The 26,186-nt window shown below is 39.1% G+C and overlaps 2 protein-coding genes across 2 annotated transcripts in view; one reads left to right on the top strand and one right to left on the bottom strand.

Moving 5' to 3' along the window:
• The window catches only part of LOC117705391 (gamma-crystallin D), a 763,352-nt gene that overhangs the window by 272,535 nt on the left and 464,631 nt on the right, over positions 1-26,186 (bottom strand). The window lies entirely within an intron of this gene.
• Positions 1-26,186, top strand: part of Pth2r (parathyroid hormone 2 receptor) — a 68,938-nt gene that overhangs the window by 38,759 nt on the left and 3,993 nt on the right. The window contains exons 9-11 of the mRNA XM_034498005.2: positions 4,649-4,712; positions 14,412-14,506; positions 25,121-25,259. Coding sequence (XP_034353896.1) covers positions 4,649-4,712; positions 14,412-14,506; positions 25,121-25,259 — 298 coding nt within the window. The remainder of the gene's footprint in view (positions 1-4,648; positions 4,713-14,411; positions 14,507-25,120; positions 25,260-26,186) is intronic.

The raw sequence follows: 26,186 nt of genomic DNA, 5'->3' as shown, positions 1-26,186 counted from the left end.
ACTGTGGGCAGCACAGTTCCTTAGGCAGGGGTCCTGAACTATATCAAATAGAAGAAATCTATCTGAGTACCTAGCATACACCAGGCAACATGGGTCCATTTGTTTCTCTCTGACTCTGATGTGACTAGCTGCTTGGATTTCTGCCTTGGTTTCTCCACGTTGATGAACTGTAACCCAGACATAAGCCCAATAAACTTCTTTCTCCTTAATTGCTTCTTGTTGCTGCATTTTATCACAGCAACAGGAACAAAACCAGAATGGTACCTTCTTACTTTACTCTTGCTTCATTTAGAGGACATAGGGACTCCAATAAGTGGGGGACCTGTAACTTCTTTGTTCTGCTTTAGCTTCATCATTCAGAAAGAAAGATGAGATGTGCAGTAGAAAAGGCAACAAAAAGGCACTTAGACATGTAGGGTCCAGGAGTTGCCCCACAAACCACAAAAACCTCAGCTCAGCAGATAGGGATCATTTATTGAACACACAACCTACTACTGATCAATCACACTTAAATGTGTAGGGTCCAGGAGTCACCCCATAGAACTCCACAAACACCATCTCAGCCAGATGGGGTGGCTTATTGAACTCACACCCTAATACTGATTGATTGGGTCCATAAAACAGAATAACCGAATTGTGGTACTAGTCTGTTCTCAGGGAAGGCTTTTTATAGGAAAACCCAGGCTCAAAAATTTAAAAGGCAAGGAGGGGAGTGGTATACATTTTGACTTACTAGACAAAGTATTTCCAGCTGACCTTTAAGCTGATTGGTCCTGAGTGAGGTAAGAGGGGTGGTGGATGAGTGGTGAACAGGGGAATTTTTGACACTGAGATAACAGAGCATGAGCATCATAATCATAATTTTTTGGCTTATTAGTAGCATTCTTCAGCATTGGCCATGAAAACCACCATGAGCTCATACAGAGGTGTAGGAGGTTCTGCCTGGTGGTCAGCTCTGACTCACACCATAGCAGTTCATATAGACCTTTAACTTGATGGGTCCTACATAAAGCTTTGTGGAGTTGCTTAAGATCAGCAAAACTCGGGACGTACAGAAGAGAATGTAACAGGATATGTGGTCAGCATGAACTTGTTCTGAGTCAAGTTATTTTTCTGTCAGTGACTTGGCAGGCATGTTACAGCAATAATATGAAATAGGTGGCAGGCATGGAACAAAATGGGTACAGCTATTCTGGGGCTGGGGGTTCAGACCACAACAAAACATTTTAGGATTTCCATCATCTCCAGGGCTTAGTCTTTCTTTTCTTCTCTATTTTTAATGAATATGGCAGAGAGGGAAAGGGAGGAGAGAGAGAGAGAGAGAGAGAGAGAGAGAGAGAGAGAGAGAGAGAGAGAAGAGATTGAGAGACAGAGGGACAGAGAGAGACAGAGATAGACAGAGAAAGAAAGATTCTCTTTTCACTGGATATCTGTTTGAGCCTGATACTACAGCATTCAGAACTTTGTTTCTTAGAGTGTTAAAATCTATTTAAAAACATCTGAACAGAATTTAGTCCTCAGCTGTGTATGATGTGGGGCATTGAAGAATTAATTTAAAATAGGGAGTTATTGCATTTTCTTGAAAACGTCTGGTCTCTCTTGCCCCTCTTATTATGTCAAAAGAAAAATTTGAAACTTTGACACCCTAACCCATAGAAGTCAAATTTCTGATGTATTTAGAGACAGCCAATTTTGACCTAGTTTCAAATATAGTGATTTTTTTAGAGCTAGAATTGTATGATTGAGTCTCATATGTTAGGAGACACAATGGTAAAATGTCATTGAGACAGAGACAAAAAAGATTGTGAGGATATTACCAAATGCTCAAAACTGAAATAAAAATGTACAGAATCCAAAAACCTTGCAGCTGGTACAGCAAGACTTTTGTTACTGATAAAAGCTTTGGAGGGTAGTGCAGTCCATGATCTGTGCAGCTTAGTTGACAATCTTTTATCTTTCTTGTATATTGAGTAATGTGAAAGAAACACGCCTGTATTTAGTTCTGTAAATGTTCGATTCAGTGTTCAGTGTACAAGTGTAACAATTCTGTGTCTTGATTTCCATGCTAGTAAGCTTCCAAGTTCATTGGCTGTACAGATTTCAGCTTGGCAGGGCCAGAATTACTTTGATATGGGGGTCTTATTGGTCTGCAAGTTACAGTTTTGTAACAGAATATGTGTGACTGATATCTCTTGGTACCAATATAGAAACTTGTTTATGCACTTTCCTATGTATATTCAAAAGGAAAATAATTGCATAGCAGCATACAAATTACATCATTTTTAGTGAGATAAGTGAGTTAGTATTTTCATTCTGTTTATTGCTTCTGTGGCTAAATGCCAAAAAAGCAGGAATTATTTTGGTTCATGGTTTGAGGGTCATACTGAGAAGGTGGTGTTATGCTTGCTCTCTCCTTTTCATTCAGTTCAGGACTCGAACCCATTGAATGATGAGGTGACACTTGTATTTGGGTGGGTCTTCAGAATTCAATCACCCAACTGAGATGCACAGACATGGGCAGAGGTTTGTTTTATAGGTGATTCTAGATCACATCAACGTGATAATCAATATTAGTCAGCACAGGTTTCTGTTACTGTGACTTAATACTCAACCGAATCAACTTAAAAACAGGAAATATTTATACTGGACTCTGAGAAGAGGTTTTGATCCATGGTTGTTTGGCCTTGTTGGGTCTACCTCGTCCATCACAGTGAGAGGGACTATTTAGATTATCTCTTTCCTGGAAAGGAAGGGGGTACAGGCTCCCAGTTTATCCCTCAAAGACATTTTCTTAACAATTCAACTTCTTTCCAGTAGGCCCCACATTGTATGGACTCTATCACCTCCCAGTAACACCAGCCACTAGGGCAAGGCCTTTAACCCATGAGGTTTTAGAGGATAAAATACAGCAATAAGGGAAAGAAAGACTATGGTGTTTGTATTTATTTGGAAATGCGTAGGCGCTCTGAACATATTTAACAAAAGGAGAGAACACACGGAAGGCCAAACTGTCTCAGTATCTATTTTCTATTTCATGGATTTTGGCGTGAGAATGTATTAATTATATGTGAAAACTATGCTTTTAAAATACATAATTGTTAGGTATGGACTGAAAATATTTTGCCTTTTAAAGTTGTTTGAAGTAGCATTTCGTTGTAAATTATTTATACAGTAATAATTTCTTGATGTTTATTATCTAGAATTTGAAAAATGAATGTTCTTTATATAATTTACCATTGGTATAATCAATACTGAGCTTTGTCTGAGTAGAAAGAAATGGAGGACTTTTATATACATACCTGCAAGGTTAAAACAGTTGCTTCAAGTGTTACATTAAACTTTCAAGTATAAATAATAATAAAAAAACCCTCTGTACTATTTATTAGTATATGACTTTTACCAGTACAACCCAGACTAGGTGAGGTTAAGTTAAACTTACTTTGAATTGAATTTATATAATTCCAATAAAACAAATATTTAATGGCCATCTGTATCCTTTGTAGTGTTCTAGGCACATAGGTATCTTATACCATCTCCCCACAGTGATCCCTGCCCACGTATTACTTAAATTTTAGTTAGGAACTAGAAACTAATTGTAACAAATAGTAAATTGTGCGGTATTTTTTATTAATGCTATTTATACTGTAAAAGTTGAATATACAAACACAGGCCATAAACAAATAAGAAATGAACACCTGCCAAAACATTTAATACCTTATTCAGTGAGCAACTAGGAAGATGTTAAGTTGGCTCAGATGGAGGCATCAATGAACCATTTATATTCATGAGATTTAATACTGAAGATTTACAAGTAAATGCAAAAATTTCAGTTGGCATTCAATAGGACACTAATGGGTTATAGGCTGTCAAAGACAGCTGAGGTTTTACTTTTATGCGTGTTCAACTTTCTGATGTATTTCTATAGGTAATAAGCTACAAAATAAAATTGCTTTACAAAATAAATTGCTCTAAATTCTGAAAGAGACAGTTTTTGTGCCAACAACATTTAAATTATTATGTCTCATTTTAATGCTAATTAAAACAAAGTACCACTGTGGAGTCTCCACACTTAGAGTTGTTTTGTGATCTTAGAAACAAAGTATTGGACCTCACTAGTATAGAAGTAACTCTCTAATGTTATAAAACTTGTATACAGGCTCCCTCACAGTAAGGAAATCAGGACCTGTAGTATTTTTACTGGTCTGGGTACTTTAGGATAAGAATTTTGTTTATTTGTTTCTCCAAAAGAAGCTGAGGATAGCATTGGTTCTCATTTATTTAGTTTGGCAAATTTATTCATTAAGTTGCTTTTCCTCCTCCTCCTCCTCCTCTTCCTCTTCCTCTTCCTCTTCCTCCTCCTCCTCCTCTTCTTCCTCCTCCTTCTCCTCCTCCTCCTCTTCCTCCTCCTCTTTCTCCTCCTCCTCCTCCTTCTCCTCCTCTTCCTCCTCCTCCTTCTCCTCCTCTTCCTCCTCCTCCTTCTCCTCCTCTTCCTCCTCCTCCTCCTCCTCCTCCTCCTCCTCCTCCTCCTCCTCCTCCTCCTCCTCCTCCTCCTCCTCCTCCTCCTTCTCCTCCTCTTTCTCCTCCTCCTCCTTCTCCTCCTCTTCCTCCTCCTCCTCCTTCTCCTCCTCCTCCTTCTTCTTCATCTTAGGTGTTGGGAACTTAGTGCTGGAGACAGGTGGATTTACCAGGCTCCGATCTTAGCCGCTATTGGGGTAAGTGTGACGTTTGTGTAGCTTCAATGAATAATAAATGAACAAATGAAATTGTTATTAAAACCCTGGGCGAGTTTTCCTGTTGCTTTACTGTACAGTGGGTTTGAGGATGTTTTACACGTGTTGCAATAGCTAGGAGAGGCAGGGCTGGGGGCCACACCCTTATTTGTGCCTGACATGGATTAGTGCAGAAAGTGCTTGCCATTCTTTGAATCGGGGTAACTGGGTAGCCCCTGGACAAAGTTCTGAAGCATGATTATGGATGTTGTGACTATTTACATGTGCAGGGAATTTTAAGACCTAAATTACAGCTCCCTTTTCATCACTTGCATCTGGAGGTAATGCTCTTAACAACTGTCAGTAAACAGAGGCTGTGAGGGTGTGGATGTCTAGATTGGGAAAAGAAACGGTACAGGGAAAGGCTCAGGAAGGCAGTGTATACCTTACTATTGTGTTGACAAACTATACCTGTGTCTCAGTTCAAAAACTGTGTCAGGATAAAGCAATGAGTGACTTTAATAATTCTTACCTTTTACAAGAAAACTAAATGGTACCCTGCCAATCCAGTGACAACTGGAGCGGCAGCACATCTCTCAGACAGCACCTGTAACCTGAAGGGAGCCATTGACGGCACTAAGGGCCTGTTGCTCTCAGCTCCGATTTCTCTTCTCCCATCCAGGTCTCTGCACATCTGTCTACACCGCCAACCTTTGTCTTGTCTGTATTTCTAGTTTCTTCTCTGAGTGTTTGTTCCTTCATATCTGACTGTTGTCTTTTAGGGGTGACAATGTCTCTCTTATTAGTTTTGTGTTTTCAGTTAATGTCCCAAAATGTACCTGTGTTCCATACAGCAGCTGCTTGATTTTTTTCATTTTTTTAAAAAATAAAGAACATACTAAATCCAAGAACTCTTTACAGAATTGTTGGAATGGAAGTAAAAAGTAGTAAACGATTGGGAATTTTCTTTTTTTAAAAAAAAATTTGTTATTATTATTATTATTTTACTTATTCACTGTACATCCTGCTCACTACCCTTCTCCTTGGGTCTTTAGTATGATAAAAGATCTATCTTATATTTCAAAGAGACGAGAAGAAGGTATTTCAACATTTTCTTAGGTCAATGGTATGAGAAAAAGGAGAAGAAGAGAATCTCCTTCACTTTCACCAGGAAGAGTGAGGCTTCTGACTTTTATTTGCTCATATCCTTACTGCTAGCAGAAGTCCTCCAGTTAGTTTCAATGCAAAACCATCTTGCAGAGACTTCTAGGGAACTCTCCTACATACTTTTCTGCTGGAATTCCAGATTCTTTGGGGATTTCTGTGTCGGGCATCCCATATCCTCTAACCTGTAAAAGGAAGAGTGAGGCCAGAGTTCCCTCATGGTGTTCAGAAAGTGGTGCTTCTCTTTCTCTCTAAGTGATTTTGTGTTGTGAAACCAGAGAGGACCGAGAGAATGGTGACAGATATGACACAGTGCTCACCATGTGCTGGGTACAGGTGCAGACAGATCACAATATCTCTAAATGAGAAAACAGACCAGGTTACTAAGCTAAGTGGGGAGAGCTGAGATTCTAATGTGAGGATCGACATCATTACCTGGTGAGCTTCAGGCTTCTTTAATAGAATCCAACATCTCTCAGTATGTAGAGAGGACACTGCCATGCACATACATACACCTTTACACAGCTAGTTACCTGAACTTGTCTACTTCTGCTGATGCTGGTCTGTTCCACCTGTCTTTCTAAACCCTTGGAAGGCTAGGATGTGTTTCTCTTGCTTCCTTGGAGTGTCATATCTTCAAAGTGACCTTTTGGATAGCTCCAAATCTCAAAGAAACCAAAGCTTCTCACTGTCCATAGACTGCCTACCTTGCCCACTAAGCTGCATGGTATTTGTGAATAAGTACAATATTGTCTCTTAAATGCCTATATTCTTAATATATATATTTTGAGAGTTTCTTGGAACACAGTAACCACTGGATCAATGGTAGTTGAAAGAACCAACCACTCATACAAAGTAGATGTCCTTGAGGACTGAGACAGAGGAAAGGCAAAATAAGTGCAGGCAATGTAGAAATTCCCAATCTGTTTCAGGAGACTTTTTTTTTTTTTTTTTTTTTTCTGTCTAGTAAGGGAAAGGACAGCCCTGCAGATAAAGGTCATACAGCTTCATGACAAAGCAAAGATCACACCTTGCATTTTGATCCTATTTGTTTCACATGCATTCAAAAACATGCCAAATTCTGCCTTGAACAATTATTGGGAAAAACAATCTTTCCATTTCAGTGGGCACATTATACTTTAAAAAATATATTAGCATTACAATGTCATGTTTGGTTTTTTTATGGCCTTGCATCAAAGTATGACATGGCATTATGCAAACAGACATGCTTCCTGTGTACAACCACAAAATTGTAGCACAGACTTCTCAACCTAAATTGGGTCCTTAGCCTAACTCTGGATTTGGCTGTTGTAACAGGGTAGTTTCTCTTAACAGAATGCTTGTAGGTCTGAGAGCAGAATTACAGAGAATGAGGTCAGAATTTCTCATTGGCATACAGAGCAAACTAAGTTTAAGAGAATAAAGGAATTCTGGGAAGTCAGACAAAGTATATCAGAGAACCCAGGTTTTCAGATGAACACTGACTTCAGTGTAAATGTGAAAGCACCAAGCTGACTTTGAAAGGGTAGTACTGAAAAAATCAGTCATTGTCCTGTTCCGCTTCATTTTCCCATGTTAAAATGTTTAATAGAGTCAGTTAGTCATTAGAAAATAATGCTGTGTAATGAAAATAAACATCCCCCAATGTGGCAGTTGTTTATTAAACGCACTGTCTTTATGTTGATGAGTATAGTTCTTGAATTATCCTATACAGTACCAAAATATAAGTTCTAATTAACAGGTAGACCAGTCATGAAAATGGTACTCACTGCTAATCCTAACATTCTTTAGGCTGAAGCAGGAGGATCAAAGTTCAAGGTCATTCTTCTTGGGCCTGAGAATTCAAGACCAGTCTGGAGATACATGTCTCAAAAAAGTAAAAACAACGAACCAAACTAGAGTAAGATGTGTGTTTAGATTCTGGGCCTTCCAGAGCTTCATCAGAAGGCTCATCAATACTCAGCTGGAAGAATGAGGAAAGCAGCAGGCAGGGCCAGTCAGGCCTGGAAGAATTGATGAAACACAATGGTAGATTCAATAGGTACTCAATAAGCTGGGCCTCCCCTGAGACACCAAGATTTGCATATAAGGACTGTATCAGAGGGAAAGAATTAAAAACAGAGAAATGCAGATTGATTGAGAGAACAAGCAGATTTGCTCTGGGACTCTTCAAGATGGCTTTGAGGATGCTTGGTGGCTAGAGAGTGGCTTGGGTATCACTAGAAATCTGAGATCTTGATTTCATAGGTTAGGAGGAAGTAAAAGAGAAATAGATAATATTTGCTTTTATTTAAGCATCTCTTCATACAAGGTGTAAGTGTTTTCTGTTCCAGAAATGGAGGCACAGCTGCAAACCACATAAAGGGTTACTCGCCAGTCGGATGGGAGGAGAATCACACTGAGCATCTTTGTTCTTCTCTTCCTTTTGCTGTCTAAAGGAGACACTTTACTCCTGATGCTTGTTCCTGAGACCTAAGGGAGGAAATCATAAACCATGCTGAGGTCAAAGTTCGGCAACCTGTGACCGAAAGCTTTTTGTCGATTTCTGGGAATCAATCTCACGCCTTCCATTCATGGAATGATTTCTTTGGAGAACACATGAAGCCCACATGTATTTTTCTGTATAGTATGTTGCTGAATTAGAGTGTGTATGTCCAATAAAGTGAACAGAGAGAGAGAGAGAGAGAGAGAGAGAGAGAGAGAGAGAGAGAGAGACTCTTTGTGATTCCAGCTGTCCTGCAACTCACTGTGTAGGCTAAGCTGTCCTCCAAACTCACAGATATCTGCCTGCCTCTGCCTCCATTAAATGTATATGCTGCCAGCCAAGTGAACACTTTCTTTTAAACGAGCCAAGAAAAGTAAATGTAACCAGTGTATTGTGACTCGAACTTCTTTTGTCTCCTCCTCCATCTTTTTTTATCTCTGGGGAAATGTGTTGAAGCACTGAGCAATGTCTTCCAGGTCTTCAGGGACAGCATTGCCTCTCAGCATCCTATGCCCCAGTGAGGAGAACTCCACTATTTACAGGTTCTTTAGCTGGCCCACCTAGCGAATAAACCTAACACACTTCCTCTAGCCCAGCTGTCAGAAGCAAGAAGGCTTCTGTTTCGTTAACCCTGACCATAACCTTTGTTGCAACACTTATCTATCTCAAAGTCAAATGCTATATAATCATTCCCATCAGAGACCCCCAGAATGCAGCCCATCTACTCATACCACAGAATGGCTTATTTCTTAATATGTTGGCCACGAGGAATGTTTTCACTTTATTGATAGGCATATTGTTATGAATTAATGAGTTTTTAAACTATAAGTAATATACTTCCCCATTGTAATACTACAATTTGATTATATAATAATTATATAATAAATATAAATACAAAATGCGTAGTTCATTTTTTGGTTAGTCTGTAATTCATGGACAGCTTCTAGAGTATATATATTAGAGCTTGAATTTCATTTGTAGTGCTATTTTGAGATGTTTAAAAAGACTTCTGGAAGAAAGATTTTTTTTTTTTTAGGAAAAAAATTTGGTATTTGCAATTCTGTCAAATACAAAATACAGATACTAAACTGTATCTCTATAAATCTCTTTTACCAATCTTCCTTATCTCCATCTCTTGGTTCTGGAGGTGGATCCTCCTGTGATAACAGTTGGGTGGAATGATTCATTGACTTAAGAAACAGAGTTTAGACTATACTTGTTTATCTTCTCTTTGTATTTTAAAAAGCAATCAATATAGCATTTTAAAAAAATCATCATTTAACATTTTCCTAAAAGTTTTATAAGGTGCCATTCTGTTCCTTCTGTTGGAATTCTCTGAGATATCTTTTATATAGGTGTGCAGAACAAAACACTCATGAGATGACAAAAAACTCCGAGTAACTGAACTTTGTATTAAATGTACTTCTTTGAAAGTAGACCATTAGTCATCTGAAGAGCCTGTCTGTCAAGCACACAGAGACTGGTCCATAGCACAGCGATGCCGTAAACGTCTGGAAAATTGTGAATATAGACCAATAAAAATGACTCTCAAAAAACTACTCACTCACAATCCACATTTTCCTAATTCTGAGCACTGTGGTTCACATGAACTATAAATTCTGCAAGCTCTCACAGTCGCATTGATTTATGCAGGATTATTTGAATGCGAAGAGCTCTATGCTAGCATTGTCAAATTACCATCAGGAAAACATCTTCCAAATGGTTCCCACCCGGAACATCTTTTGACCCTTAGATTAGTTTTGAAGATTTTTCAGAAAATGAACCACAGACTACAGAAAAACGTACCTGCAAGTTCAAATGCACCAATGAGTGCCCAGCTCTGACTTCTTATTTTAGTTCTTTGGTTCTTTTTTAAATGCCAGCTACTGGGTTGCTTGAAGACTGAGTTTTAGATGATCTGTTGCTTTATTGCCAATCAACAGTATTGTTTAATTGTATCTACTATATGAAAGTTAGCTGGATACAGTGACACATCTGTAGTCTCAGTTCTTGAAGGACAAAGGCAGGAGGCTTAGAAGCTCAAGGCTATCTTTGGCTACACAGTGAGTTCAAGACCAGCCTGAGCTATGGTCAGAACAACACAATCCAAGCATTTCCAGTCAGCAATTCACAGAGCAACTAAAGAAAACTAAACTAGGTATTGGAAATACTGAATATCTTATGTAATATGGCTTGATTGTTTCTGTGTTTAAATGGCTCAGAAATATGGCTCACTGGCATGGAGCTAGGCATGGAATGCTAGTGCCTAAGTGTCTAGTTTATGTGTGGATTCATAAAGACATAATGGTACCTTGATAATCAGAAAGGGGGACTAAGATTTTTTTTGAGAGACACTGGATTGTAAAACGAAAACAAAACAAAAACAAAACAAAAACAGTTGCTGAATTAGATCAACCTGTATACTTTAAAGATGTTTTAACATCAGAATGGAAGGCACAGAATATGTTGCATTGGGGAAGAGGTTTTGCCTATGAAAGACTATGGGTTCCATCCAAATCTATAAAGATCCAATGTGAGTAAGAGAAGTTTCCACATGAAAGGCATAGCTCAAGGAAAGAATTGATGCAGAAAGACAGCAAAAAAGATGATATAGAAAGCTGATTCCCTACATGGGGACAGCTCAACAAACCAGCTGAAGCAGTACATATGGTTCATCATCCTGGCAGACTGGAGGACATTTGTCAAATGACAGATGATCAGGAATGCAGTTATGCAGGATCATTGTATCACCAGATTTTCACAAGGACATTCGGATTATCACGTTTGTAGAATTGATGACTGTTTCTGTTGTCATAGTAAAATTGTGTGTGAATTTTAGGATAAATAGAAATGGGGAAGAGGTAGAGGAATCTCAATGCAGCAACATGGCTGCTCTGGCAAGAGATCAGATCCAAAGAATTTTCAGGTCTTTGTATCCAGCTAGAATGACATACCTTTAATCCATCTGGCTATAATACAGACATACCCTTGGTACATACCTTTAATCACACATAAGGAAGGTAAAGTTAGTTTGTAGAAAAAAGCAACCATGTTTGAAAGTTGCATCTAATTGAGGGGAGAATCAGGGAGAGATTTGACAGAATGAGTGGGAGATAGGAGATGCCCGAGTCTCACTAGAACAGACAGGATAAAGCGGTTACTTAAGAGCAGCACAGGGTAAGTCAGGAGGGGAGGGCAGTTCAGCGAGTACGGTATAGTTGAGTTCAGACAACGAAGTTGAGTTTGGTTAAGTTCAGTTCAGAGGCAATTTTTACCTGGACAATTATGCAGAGATTAAACAATTACATAATTATGCAATTATACAAGCAAACATTTTCCCCAAGACCATTGCATGAGGCATGCAGAGACTCTACGTGATTCTTGCTTACAGCAGCAACAGCAAGAATATCCTTCGTCACTGAGAGGTAATCATGATACATGACAGATGCTACTGTCCATTTGTTCTCCTTCATTCCCCTCAATCGACACCTTTTCTAACTGCAGAATTGTGTCTCTATTGTCTATAGGGATTTTTTTCTTTATATCCTTATTTACAGTCTTCAGAAGGAATAATTTGCTCACTAGCTCCCAGATCCATGTTCTCGATGTACACCTTAGCCCTACACAGTTAGAAGTGCCATCTGGAAGGGCTCTTCCGGTGTGGCCTTAGGTCCTTTACAATCTTTTATTAAACTGTCCCGCTCTCAACGAATTTCTGTCTCTGTGTCCATTTGCTACTTATATATATATATTTAAGGCAAAGTACATTTATTTAGCAATAATGGTACATTTTAAAAATTATAATGTACAGTGAAAAAAAATTCCAAACTTCTTGGGGTTTGCGAATTCCAGACATGTTACTCTCGGGTATCCAGAGACAATAAATGCAAGGAACTCTCAGAAATGTCTCAGTTGGGGTTACTTTAACATAATCCCAATAATCTTTACACTCTATTATTTCAAAGTTAAAATTTTGTTGTTTTATTTTTGTATTTTTTTTAAACACACCAAGTTTAGCAGTGCTTATAAAGAACTACTCCCTACAGGAATACTCAGTGAAAACTGTAACTTAAAATTCATGTCTCCCAGGAAGGTAATGGCCCTGCATGGAATCATATGTGAACACCACTTATCAAGGACCAAATCTGCATTGAAAATGTGTTACCCTTTGAGAGCACACTCAAGGGACACACACAAAGGATTCTGTGTGTAAATTCATTAGTGTGCCTTCTGGCTTTGTTTCTTTGCCCTTTCCTGTTCTTTTAAAATGTTAAATGAAATCTACACATTTGCTTACATACATACATGTATACATTATAGGCTGGCATATGAGTTGAGGGAGAACATGCTTTCCCTCCCCTTCATTCTGAGATAGGATTACCTCACTTAACATCATTATACATTCTAAGTCCATCAATTTTTTTTCCTGAAAATTTGTCACTCATTTTTCTTCAGAGTTGAATAATATTTCATTTTATACATTTTATACATGTACCAGACTTTCAACATTCATTCATCTGTTGATGGGCATCTAGGTTGGTTCTATTTCTTTTCTATAATCTTGAATTTTGTAAAAAATTCAAGATATTATGTAACCAATGACACTTTCTATTCTATAGCTCCCTAAACAATTTAGAGCAGTTGTTTGGAACTTTATACAGCTGTTACATGTCTCATTATGTTTATATACATGTGTGTATTTTCTTTGAAACTAACAAGTTCTGCTCAGGTTTAGTTTTTCCTAATTCTTATGTATTTTTAGTGGTCAATTTGGCTATCCTTAAGTATATCTTCTCTTTTATTAAACTATTGGGTTAACTGGTATATATATATATCCCTTCCCAACCAAATTTATTTTTGGCTTTCAGAATTTATCTTTGATGTATGACATGAGGACAGAGACCTTGGTTCTGGGCATTTTCATACAGTGGAGCTGAGGGCTGCATCTCTATTATATGGATTAGGGACTGATAAATGACAGTCACAGCTGATTGTACTCCCATAGCACCTCCCGGCTCAATTCCTCACTCTCAGCCATTTATACAGTTGCTGTGATTCAGCCTCGCCCCAGATCTTCACCCCAGACATATTGCATCACCAGGAACTGTTTTCTCAGGTAGAGAGGAAAATCTGTGACATGAAATTAATATGGCTATTCAGAAAGCAATCCCCATGGAAATCCTCAACTCTCAGGTTGTGTGTGTTTTAATGCATCCGGAGAGAGTGAGAATGTGATCATTAAATACATCACAGAACCATGCAGATGGTTTCAAATTCCAGTGAATAGCTAGGTAACCCAGGTCAAATCTTTTTGAATTGGAAAATTTGGTCCTTAATAATGGTACACAGTAAAAATATCTCATTTTCCTATGAAGCTTAGAGAGTGTTCAAGAAATAGCAGCCATGCATGATTAGTCTAGTAGTACTTTCCTCTTATGCAAAGGAAGAGGAACCAACTCTGCCATCTCTTCTGTTTGAAGGCAGAACTTGATTCTCTCTAATGGATCCCACACCTATCCCTTTTCAAATTCAATATAACTGTCTACACCAGGGACCCTTTTTATACAGCATCTTGCCTATAAAATATCCTCAACATGCATCTCCCACTGTGTTTCACACATCATAGGTGGGGCTATTATTCTCTGAACAATTCTATTACTCCTCTTTAGGAATATAGAGGCAGAAGCTAGGTTTTAATTTCAGTTTTAAGAAGGTAGGTCCCATTTATACAATGACTTATTTTTGTCCCTCCAACCTTCCTTGTGGCTTCATCTGAACTTTGGAAATTGGATTCTGGTAGATTATTCTCTGGTATTTCTGGTTTCTAATGCTATTAAACATTTAATTTTTCTTTTCTTTAAAAAAATTTTTTTTAAATGAAAGCAAGTCAAGAATCAGTAGCCTTTACTGTCTAATATCAGATTCTGCATCCAAATTTATGGATCAGGCAAATTTTAGTCTTAATACAAAGAAGTTCATATTATTAAATTTCTATAAATATCTTGAAGAGTAGTTTAATTTTTGTGTGATATTACATCTTTTTTGTCTTTCAGCTGAATTTTATTCTGTTCCTGAATACAGTTAGAGTTCTCGCTACCAAAATTTGGGAGACCAATGCAGTTGGGCACGACATGAGAAAGCAGTACAGGTAATACAGAGAAACTTTCATCAGAGGATGCATTTTGCTTGCTGTTTAAAGAATAAACACCAGCTAGTCTTTAGAGAATTTTCTCTATGAATGTGTATTTTTGTTTAATTCATTTACATGGATGGTTTGAAGCAAGTATCTGCAATTAAGATACAAATATTCCCAAACCTTCTTACTGTGCCTGAATTCTCTGCATAGTTTTGTCTGTTCTTAGCAGTTTGTTAATTTTCTACAAATCGTATGAATTTCCACAAAAGTCTCCTGGTGAGTATCTTAGGCAGTTTTCTGCATTTGAAAATATGTCCTTACTGAAAATAATCAAGTGGGTGGATTTGTTGTATTATACCCAATCTTTGGTGAACTGATAGCTCCCAAATGCAAATTTTAAGAACTTTTCAAATCCACTGACTGGAGGAATTTTATTACTTTGTCTTTCATGAAGAAATGGACAAATTGCATGTTCATAATCACTATCAAGCCATTTTAAGGGACTGTCCATCTCTACTACTGATCATTTTGGTAATTCTGATTACTAATGGCCTCTATCCAGTTGAAGTCACATGTCTAGTAATCAGGTGGATGTGGACTAGGTTTTATATTCCTAAATTAGTTAACAACTTCTGCCTCAGCTTGCTGTGAACTACTGTCTCAAATACAGGAAAATACAAACTGTGTTCAGCATTTTGATTTTTATCTCACAAGCATTCTCCAAGTTTTTGCAGATTCCTTCCCCTCTGACACGTAGTCAGCCTCTGCTGTCCAGCGGCAAAGACTTCGAAGTTGGCTGGGACTTTATAGGATGCATAGTGCGAACAAACCTGCAACTTTCAACTCCAACAATGCTCAGTGGGAGCACTGTGAAATACATTGTGTCTAAGAATCTATGGACAAAGGCCTATGCTGTATTAACATAGCTTGTCTTGTGTTACATAGACCAAAAATAATGGCATGGTGTGGGGGATATAAATAACCTTTTATTCTTTTCCATAAAGTGAAAAGTGTGATTTGGTTTATAATTGTTGTAGATTTCTAGTTCTGAATGCAGGATGCTTATTTATATCGTTGTAAATGACATGAAGTTGAACTTCTTTGAAAAAGTTGCCCAAGAGTTTTGAGAAACTTGGGTAAGGAAGGAGGATGATGAATAACATCTAAAAATTCCAAGGGGATTGTTTCTTAGAATAATTGAAGAGAACAATTTATTAAGAATTTAAGTAAGCTGCTTTTCAGAATTCAGAATAACTTTTAAATAATCAGATGTCCAGAAATATTTTAAATTTCAAAGTTGTTCATTAGAGAAGGTCTTGATTCATAGGACTTAGGGAATGTGGTTTTTAGCTACCTGGTTATTTTTCCATAGCTGAAACATATTTGGTATTCCTAATAGTGTCCAGAGTTAAGCCACATAGAAACACACAATGGGAGATGTTTTTCTCATTTGAGAAACTACTCAGCAACCATTTGGAAATTCAGTTCAGTTTCTGTTTTTGAGATCCCAGGTTATCAAAACCTTACTTCTAAAGCAGACTTGGGAAGATGAAATTTGTGTTCTTGTTTCAGTAGTGTTAGTCTTAATTTGAGAGTGGACTACTTAAATTTGTATGTCTTAGGGTTTCTATTGCTGTGAAAAGATGCCATGACCACAACAACACTTTAGTTGGGGCTAGCTTACAGTTCAGTCGTCTAGTCTGTTGTCATCATGGTGGGAATGCAAGCAGGCATGGTGCTAGAGTAGTATATGAGAGTTCTACATCTGGATCCACAAGGAGTAAAAAGACATAGTGAGCCACTGGCCTGGCTTGAGCTTCTGAAATCTCAAAGCCACCCTGCCAGTGACATACTTTCTCTAGTAAAGCCACACATATTCTAACAAGGTCACAACTCCAATAATGACACTCCCTATCAATCTGTGGGGGGCATTTTATTCAAATACCACATTTCACTCCCTGCCCCCCCTAAGTTTGTAGCTATATCATAGTGCAAAATAAATTTAGTCCAACTTCAAAGTCCTCATAGTCTTTAACCATTTCAATCTTGTTTAAAAGTACAAAATTTAAAGTCTCTTCAGAGACTCTTGTCACTCTCTTAACTGTAACGTTTGTAAGTTGAAATAAAAAAGCAGATAACATACTTCCAACATATAATGGCACAGAATATACATGACCATTTCAAAAGGATAGAAAGGAAACATAATGAGGTAAACTGGATCAAAGCAAGACCAAAACCCATCTAGGCAATCCCCAAACTACATCTCTATGTCTGATATCAAAGGGCTTTTCAGATCTCCAGCTCCTTTCAGCTTTGCTGATAGCAACACCCCTTGTTCTCTTGGGCTGCTTACACTCCTTTGTTAGTAACTTTCCTTGGCAGGTATCCCATGACAGCAAAGCAGACAGACTTAAAGGTGAATAATCACCCATGGAACAATTTTTCCATGAATATTTTACTTCTTTGGGCTTCTATCCACAGCTGGAAATGATAATATATTTTTCTTACAAGAAGTGAGGTGTCTACAGTTTGCTATAGTAGCATGATCTAAAATTTCTAACAGTTTCATTTGTTACACTTCACTCTTGCAAGAAGGCAAAGAGGAAGTAAGGAAGGGAGACAAAGTGACTGGGATCTTACAGAATCTCTTTCTTGAAGTGAAGAAAATGCATGAAGACATGCATATATAAAACTCTATTTACATAGACATGAGAGAAAGCTTCATTTCAGGGCAGTAGGGATTGAGAAAGGCTTAGGATACACAGGAGCCGGAAGCCTGTTTTTTTTGTTTGTTTGTTTTAACTAAATATGATTTGTCAAAGAAAACTTGAGACTCTTCCATACTCATTTACTTGGAGAATAATGAGGGCCAGATACTGCGAGGACTGTGCATCTGTTTTCTAAACCAGATACCATGTCCTCATATCACTTGACTCCTTTGCACTTCTTTTGTCTATGGAACTGTCACCATACTCCAAGCAAGCCAGAAAACTCATGTCAGTTGCCACATGCCTGGATCATCTCATGAGGCAGCCGTGTCTTTGTAGAAAGTCAAGCTGTAAAGCTGTCCAGTGAGTGTGAGCGAGCATATGGTCACTGATAAACATCAGTGTCCAGAGTTGCTGGTGCCCAATGTGCTAATGATAATGACCTGTGTGTACATTTGCGAGTCATATGCTCTGCAGGATAAACTCTAAAAGAGGATATAATAGTGGCGCATATATAAAAGTGAACACAGTTCAAACATTTCATTTAATTCCATAATCAATGAAGCAAGTGATGAAATGTTTCACCTGGTTGAAAAGAGGACATATAGTTAAGTGATGCATCCTGGAATGAATACATAAATGGATGCAAACTGCAAAACTTGTTAGTGTCTACAAGGCTACAGTCAGTGGCATCTACAATCTGCTGCATACGATTTGCATTTCAGTGGTCTGGAATCATTTGCTTTACTGTGGTAGACAGATGCCTGTGCTGGTTCCTAGAATCACTCGTTTTTTTGTATCGTTTATGTGTTTATGATAACTTTGTTGATCTCTCCTTGAGTAGGTTACATTAAATGACAAAGAGGACTAGTTACTCTTACAATATTTTACAGAGACACCATCCTGGAAGTCTAAGAGGGCCTGTAGTTTGAATTTACAGGTAGCCCGTGGGATCCAAGTGACTCTTGGCTGAGAGCCAAAAAACAGACCTACAAATTCAATGGAGGTCTTTAGAAATCTGAATGAGTTTACAAGGAAACCTTGGGACCAGCTGTGAACCAAGCCTTAGCTGAAACCTTGAATTCAGTCTTGTGATCCTGGAATATAAGACCCAACTATGTTAATATGTACTTGTAGCACTGCATAGCAGTGGAGTAAGCAGGTACCATTTAAGGCAGTAACTTTGTGGTACTTTGTTATACAATACACTGAAGGTTAATCCAATTACTGTTTTTACAGACCATCCCTTATCCCCCACAGAACTATAAAATAGCTTAGTAATAGGCAGGAGGAAAAAACTCGAAAGACAGACCTAATAGGATATCAAATGGATTTTATTGCCTACTGCAGTTTTTCCTCAGATCTATATTAAACTGAATGGTGACAAAACTTTTGCATTTGTGACCATTTTATAATCTATCGCGCTGATTTAATTTTACATTTGAACCTCTGTTTTGCTTCCCAGCTACAAAAGTAGGAGCCAGCAAAGTTAGCTTGTTTCTGAAAGCGCTCTCCAGGGGGATTTACACTGCATCTTAAAAACAGAATGTAATTTTCTTCTCCGAGAGATGTTCGACAAGAGTCTCAAGGCTGTGAAAGTGCAGTTAATGCAATTCCTGGATCTAACTAGACCGTATCAAAATGCCTTAGGTGTTCACAGCATTGTTCCCAGTCTGATACTCACAGGAGCTCAGGGGCTCACTGCTCAGCCTTTGGAAAAAGGACAAGTACAGGCAGGTCCCGATTGCTGAGAGTGTTAGTCAGGTCCGAGGGATCTGCTGCTTATCACAATGATGGTTTGAATGGAATGAACTAATGTGGAATTCGAAGACTGAAGAAACTTTAGGCAAGACAAGTTGGGGCTCATTCCAGTGGATGAGAAAAGCCCACATGCTACAAAAGTGAGGGGCAGATAGCTGAATAGTTCCAAGAGAACATGATTTGGACACTACTGAGACACTATGGGCAATGAGGGAGGTAGACAACTCCAGACATCTGAGCTGGACACCTCCATGAGAGCCTGTGGGCACTCCAGGAAGCAGGCTATGATAGAAAGTGTACTGGTAGGAATGGTGACTCCCAGAAAGCCTTGAGATATAGTAAAGCCTTTACAGGCTTGTGAACCCTGCCTCACTTATCTATAAGACCAGATAAATGAATCCGAATTCTATAGCTGTCAAACATAAAGGTTAGATTCCAAATCTATTTCTCTTTAGTCTTAGCTAGAGAAATCTTGGCTCACCCACACTTGTTTTGTTTCCAGGAAGAAAAATAATAAATAAATAATGCATCTAGAGGAAGAGACTGGCAAGGACAGAAGACTAAGTTGTTCAAGATTCTTGGTGTAAATCATTCACAAAGGGGGACATTTGAGAAACAAGGAAGAAGTGGGCCATATATTTGGTCATTTATTGGAAAAGAAGTACAATTAAAACCAAAGTCTCCCCAAACTGGAAGATGCTGTACTTGGTATCTTGGTGACAAAAGGAATGGCTTAGTGGCTTTCAATATCACATTTTCCATTTCCTTATCTGTAGGTCAGGAATCTGGATGCTGGCCCTCTGCTTCTGGCTGTCACCAGGCTGCAACTGAAACATCAGTCAGAGTGATGAGATCATGGGGAAGTTGGACTGGGGAGTATATATCTGAGTCCATGTGACTACTGGTAGATTTGGGTGCTTATTGGTTGATGTCCAGATACTATTGTTTCTTGCCACACGAGCTTTTCAGTACAATAGCTCACAACATGGCAGCTTGTCTTACTATAGAGGGCTAGGAGGATGGCAGTTAGAATCTTCGGCACTACCAACACAGAAGCAGCATTCCATCACTGTCTCCTAGAAGAAATTCCTCAGCCTGACTTTACTCAGGGAAAGGACTGACAAGGGCATATTAGCAGGAGGTGGGATTAGTTGGGGGGCCATTTTAGACTAAGCCTGTCTGTGGGGGACAGGGTTCTCTCAGAAATATCAATAGCGTTGTGCGCGGGTGTGTAGGCAGATAGATTTATGAGCAGACAGGTAGTTATAATAGGTGGACAGCAGTTGCTCAACTCATTCTTGTGGCTCTAGAGGCTGAGAAGGCCTGTGGCAAGCCTTCAGCAAGCCACAGTTCCAGGTCTCTGTTTAAGTCCTAAGTCTTACAAGTAAGGAAACAAACAGTATAGCCCTCCATCCCAGAAGGATACCAAACAGCTCAGTAGCCTCAGTACAAGTCTCAGATCCAAAGGCTGCAGGGCCTGGAAGGGTGAAGGCAGGTGAGTAATGCTCCAGCTGCAGAAGAGGAAGAGCATACCAACCTTTTCTCTGCCTTCTGGCCCTTGGTACTGTCCAGTTACATGCCCCTCACTCACCATTTCCCCTACAGCCTGTGGGCTGTGATCCACTGTTCTCAGGCCTCATCACGCGTCTTGCCTCCAGTTCCTTCAGTCTTAGAATTCCACATTATTACATTTCATTCACTACAGCAACACTAATAAGCCTGCCTGTACTTGTCCTTGTGAATACTAAGTAGTGAGCCCTAGGCAGTTGGTGGAGCCCGACCCACTGAGGGCAGACCTTTCATATTGAGCCTAGCTACTCGTGTACTCAGTTCCTTTGGTGGAACCTTCACAAGCACATCAAAAAGAATGCTTTACCTGTTTTTAAAAAAATACCATCCTTAGTCAAACTGACACTTAAAACTAAACATTACCACCACACTGGAAACATACGATTGCTTCAAATATACAAGAGCATTAGGGTGAGGCTGGGACAAGGCAGGGATGGCTCATGCCTTTGTGGTGCTGAGACAGCATTGAGGCAGAGACAGAGACAGGAGGCAAGGTCCCTGTGAGTTTGAGGTGTGTCTGTTCTGCATAGTGAGGTGCAGGCCAGCCAGAGTTACACAATGAGACCCTTTCTCAAAATTAGATAGACAGACAGACAGACAGTCAGACATAGATAATGAAATAGAACTATTAGAACTATGGGGAGGACTGACCACATTAGCTCATAAGAAATTGTGTTGTAGCCATAACCTATTGGTAGAAATCTGTATAATTATTATCAAGATGAAGTTATAATTTCTTAAATGGTACAAAATTTACTTTGATTTCAAATTTAAGGTTTTCATTGGTACAAGCTCCTTATTAATATAAAAGTGAGATGAATATTGATACTCTCATGGGCAATGTGCTTGTATAACACATTTAGGAATACAAGGCCTAGACCCAGTCCTTCCTTAACTTTTTTAACTGATTTGGGACGGTTAACCTATGAGTTAAGGGACTATAGCAAATTTATGGCTTTGAGTTAATTGTTAGGAGGTTAACCATATTTTATTTAGAAATAGCTGAGAGGAGTGAACAGACAACAGTCCAGGTGACCTTACATGGATAGTTGGTTTTCAAAACGTCAGAAGTCCATAGAATTGACGCTACAAAAATTTATATAAATGTCCATTCTGATTAGAGACCTGTCTGCTCCTGACAGCTTCCTGTTGTGGATTCTAAGAAGAAATTGAGCATCCTTGGAGTTATGCCAGTTGTGTGGTGACAGCCACTAGGCAAGAATTGCCTCTTTCCATCTACAGACTAATTACTGTCCAGAAGAGGACACACATGCAGAATAGTCGACTGATTATATCTGCCCAGACAGAGTAATCAGCCCTTAATAATCCTGCATCACTAAGGTCTGTCAGATGACTCTGGGCCAGAAGGCTGAAGATTTGATGCTCGAACATTCGGTAGTATAGGGGCTTCTCAGGTGTTCAAAGGTCTCTATAAATTGGCTAAGTTTTAGAAGCTATGTTTAGTGCGTCCCATAACTTCAGTTAACTCAGTCATTCTGGATTTCTGACGGGGTTGAAGACCCATACTCTCATAGCCAATCCTGGCTATTTACTTTGAGAGAAAAGATCTGAGTAGATAGTTTTCAGCTGACATTCATTATAAAGCCAAAAAAAAAAAAAAAAAAAAAAAAAAAAAAAGCCAGGATCAAAAGTAAGTGTTTTAGTTAGAAGAGATGACAGGGGTTCTGGTTAGTCAACAAAATGATGGACTGGGTATTAGAACTATCTTATACCTCACTGGTACAATTAGGAATAAATATGCTCTAACTGTATTTTGAGAGAAAAGTTTTACTTTAACAGGAAGAGTGATATGTAGAAGGAGCTAAGTGGGAAGGAGTACTGAGAGGAAGAGATGGAGTAAGGAGAGAAGATGAAGGAGAGGAGAAGCTAGGTGATGAGAGAGAGAAAGAGAGGGGGCATGGAGGCAGATGTTCACAGGTCTCCACCAGTCAAAGATAGTTTTTATATCTAGGTTGGGTATTGGATTACCCTTCTGATTAAGCATTGCCAAACTTATAAATCCTTTGATTAACATTTAAAAAAATTGTATAAAAGCAAAAAGGAAAGGGGGGGCATGGGACAGGGGTTTTCTAGGGAGGGAAAATGGGGAAAGGGGATGGCATCTTAAATGTAAATAAAATAAAATGAAAAAAAAAAAGAAATTGTGTTGTATCTCCAGGAGTAGTTGATTTTTTTTTTTATTAAATTAAAATTTAAAATTTTGTCTATGGGTATTATATTTACATCATTCTCCCCTTCTCCTGCCTATGCTTCTCCTACTCCATGTCAAATTTCAAAGAAAGCTCTTTTCCTTAATTGTTATTATTAATTATCATTAATATTTCTTAATTCTTATTGCACACAGATAAATGAATATATAAACATAACCTGCTGAATCTGTTTACTATTGTTTACTATTGTTTACTATTGCATACTATTTACTATTGTATGTTTTTAGGGTTGACCAGTTGGTATTGGAAAACATCAGAGGGCTCATCCCTGGGGAAGACTGATTCTCTCTCTCAGCAGCCATTAGTTGCCCATAGCTCTTCATCCAGGGATGGGTGTCTCATGAGATTTCTCCCCATCCATGTTGGGATGTCAACTGGTTTTGGATTTGTTCAAGTCTTAATATTTAGGCAGCCATATTGTTGAGACTCCATGGATGTGGCTTCCTCGTCTTATACAGAAAGCGTAGTCTTGCAGCAGACTTTCTGGTCTTCTGGTTCTTACAGTTTCCTGTCTCTTCTTCCCTAATGTTCTATGAGCCTCAGGTGTAAATGGAGGAAATGCTGCAGTAAGTCTCAGACACAGAAGTTAAAGGTGACTTAGTGCAGTGACAAAGGCCACTTAATGACTTTTAAAAACAGCATCCAATCATCAAGGAGACATGAGATTAGAGATGCTTAGGGGATATTGCTTATGAGAAGTGAGAACCAATGGTCTGACTTACTATACAGGGACAAGAAGCAGCCCTGGGGAGGTATTGCTCAGTGGGGAGGAATACTTGCTCTGCAGGCGTGAGGACCCAAGCCTGGATCCCCAGCATGTGTGCATAGCTGGGCATGGTTGCACATACCTGCAGCACAGCAGTGGTTAGTAGACATAGGCAGAGAAGCAGAGCTCACTGGTCAGCCAGCTCTGCTTTAGGGTGAGCTTCGGGGTCAGTGAGAGACTTTGTCTCAAGAAAACAAGGTAGAGAGAAGTAGAGCAAGACACTAAATATACTACTCTGGCTTCTGCATGTTAGTGCCAGGGCCTGTGCACCTGCACACTCATGTGCATGTATTACATAGACCATACATAATACACAACACACACAAGCACACACACACACACATCTTATTGTTGAAGCATGCTCAAAATTTTCATAACTTATTTTTTTCTCTTATCCTTTTTATACCACCTAAGATAACATGCTCTCCATAAGTAAAAAGATCACTCATAGCCACATAGTCTTCAAAATAACCACTCATAGCCATAAATTACATATTCTCTAAAATAATCACTCATAGCCACAAATTACATAGTCTCCAAAAATAATCACTAATAGCCACAAGTCACATATTCTCCCAAAACAGTCACTACAAAAACATATCCTTCAAAAACAGATTGAAATCATCACACAAAGGGAAAGCACATGATTACTGATTATATATTCTTCTTTTGAAACCCATACCCGACTGATCATTTCCCATTTTTCTTTCCACAAATTCATCCTAACCCCACATCAGTAATTCTTTTGTTATTGATTGACAAAGTTTAAGCAAGTCAAGTCTATTGTAGTTGATTTTCTCTTATGCTAGCATACGACAGCTTGTATTTACCAAGATACAGATCACTTATTTTATGTCTGAGTTTTTGAAACCTTATTCAGCTAATCTGGCCAATCTTCTATTATCTATTTTTATTCTCACAATAGGATCATTTACTCTTTGTTTATAACCCTGCCTTTTCATGGTGCATACAGAAAACTGTGACCGTACACTTAGATATCAAGATCAAGGAACTCAGACCCAACCTAGAATGGATGTTTTCTTTGGTCATCAACCTGTCTCAAACCTGTTTTCCATTTGCCCATTGCAGCAACTTCCTACACACACACACACACACACACACACACACACACACACACACACACTACATATATACACACACCACAAACACACATACATTTATACATATACACATACACACATACACACACCACACACATACCACAAACACACACATACACAATACACACATACACATACACACATATGCACATATACACACACAGACACCACCTCACACCACAAATTCACAAATACACACTCACATACACATACCACACACACACACCACAAACACACACATATACACATACACTCACATACACATACATACACATAAGCACACATACACACACAACACACACCAACCAATCCGTAGAAAATACCCACGAATGTGGAGGAAGGAAACTAGGAGGCCCAGCAGCACCTGAGGAATTGGTTTCTCTATCACTAATGCTCATTTCGCCAACAAGCTGCTTCTCCTGAAGTCTTCTTCTGAGGTTGTTAATAGAAAACCTTGTCTTTTCTTCCAGGAAACTGGCTAAGTCAACGCTGGTCCTGGTGCTGGTTTTTGGCGTGCATTACATCGTGTTCATCTGCCAGCCGCACTCGTTCTCGGGGCTCTGGTGGGAGATCCGCATGCACTGCGAGCTCTTCTTCAACTCCTTCCAGGTGACCAGCAGCGCTTCTAGCCTGGGGCTTGTGATTACATTGTTCATGTCCTTGACCCCTTTCTCTGCCCTTCTCTTTGACTTGGTGTACCTGTCTTCTGAGGGCTAGGAGAGGACATTTCTGGCTCTTATTGCATTTCTTCCTAGGGGTCAGGTTAATTCTCTGACCCAGAAAGAACCAGTATGGAGCTGTTTGGCAGAGGGACAAGTCTGGGTAGCAAGATAAGAAGGTACATTGTTGGAGAGCACACCACTGCTGCAGGGCAGAGTCAGTCATTTTGATGTGTGTATGGAAAATAAATGAAATTAAAAGAAGACAAAGGCAGGAAAAAGGGAGACAGGAAAGTAAGGTAAACAGAGGAAGAGGCCGCCACGACCCACTTTATCTCAATGTGAAGAGGATGACCGTAACGTTGCAGATGGACCAGTCCTCACTTTGCCTCCTTCCTCCAACCTCAAGTCTAGTGATGTATTTATTCCAGAGGGAGTAACAGAGTTTGAGAGAAATACTAGAGAGCAGGGATTGAAATTACACTCATGGAAGTGACTACGTGAGTGTTTTGTAATCAAAGAACGGAAGGAAGTCATAGAGCACATCAAATATCTTGGTGGAGACATCAGCTAGGTGAGTTCTGACAAAGGCCAACACTCTCCACTATAGATTTCAGATGAAACCTGATGGTGTTCTTAGCTCTTGGTCCATAGAAGCTAGTGGTTTGCTAAATAAATACATTCTGGAGGCTTTACCTGATGGTTAAAATGATGGAGGTTCGCTACAAGGTGGGCAACAAATGATTCTTCAGGGAGTTGAAGAGAGCCTGAGATGGTCTCGGCTCTTAGTCAGCGACATTCCAACTCTCCACAGCCACAAAGTCCTAATAAGGCTGCAGAATCTGTAACGCAGGGAACATCAGTTCACAACAGCTGG

This window comes from Arvicanthis niloticus, chromosome 3, assembly GCF_011762505.2.
Source record: "Arvicanthis niloticus isolate mArvNil1 chromosome 3, mArvNil1.pat.X, whole genome shotgun sequence".
Taxonomy (NCBI): Eukaryota; Metazoa; Chordata; class Mammalia; order Rodentia; family Muridae; genus Arvicanthis; species Arvicanthis niloticus.
The sequence above is the reverse complement of the archived record's forward strand: the minus strand, read 5'-3'. Positions and strand labels throughout refer to the sequence as shown.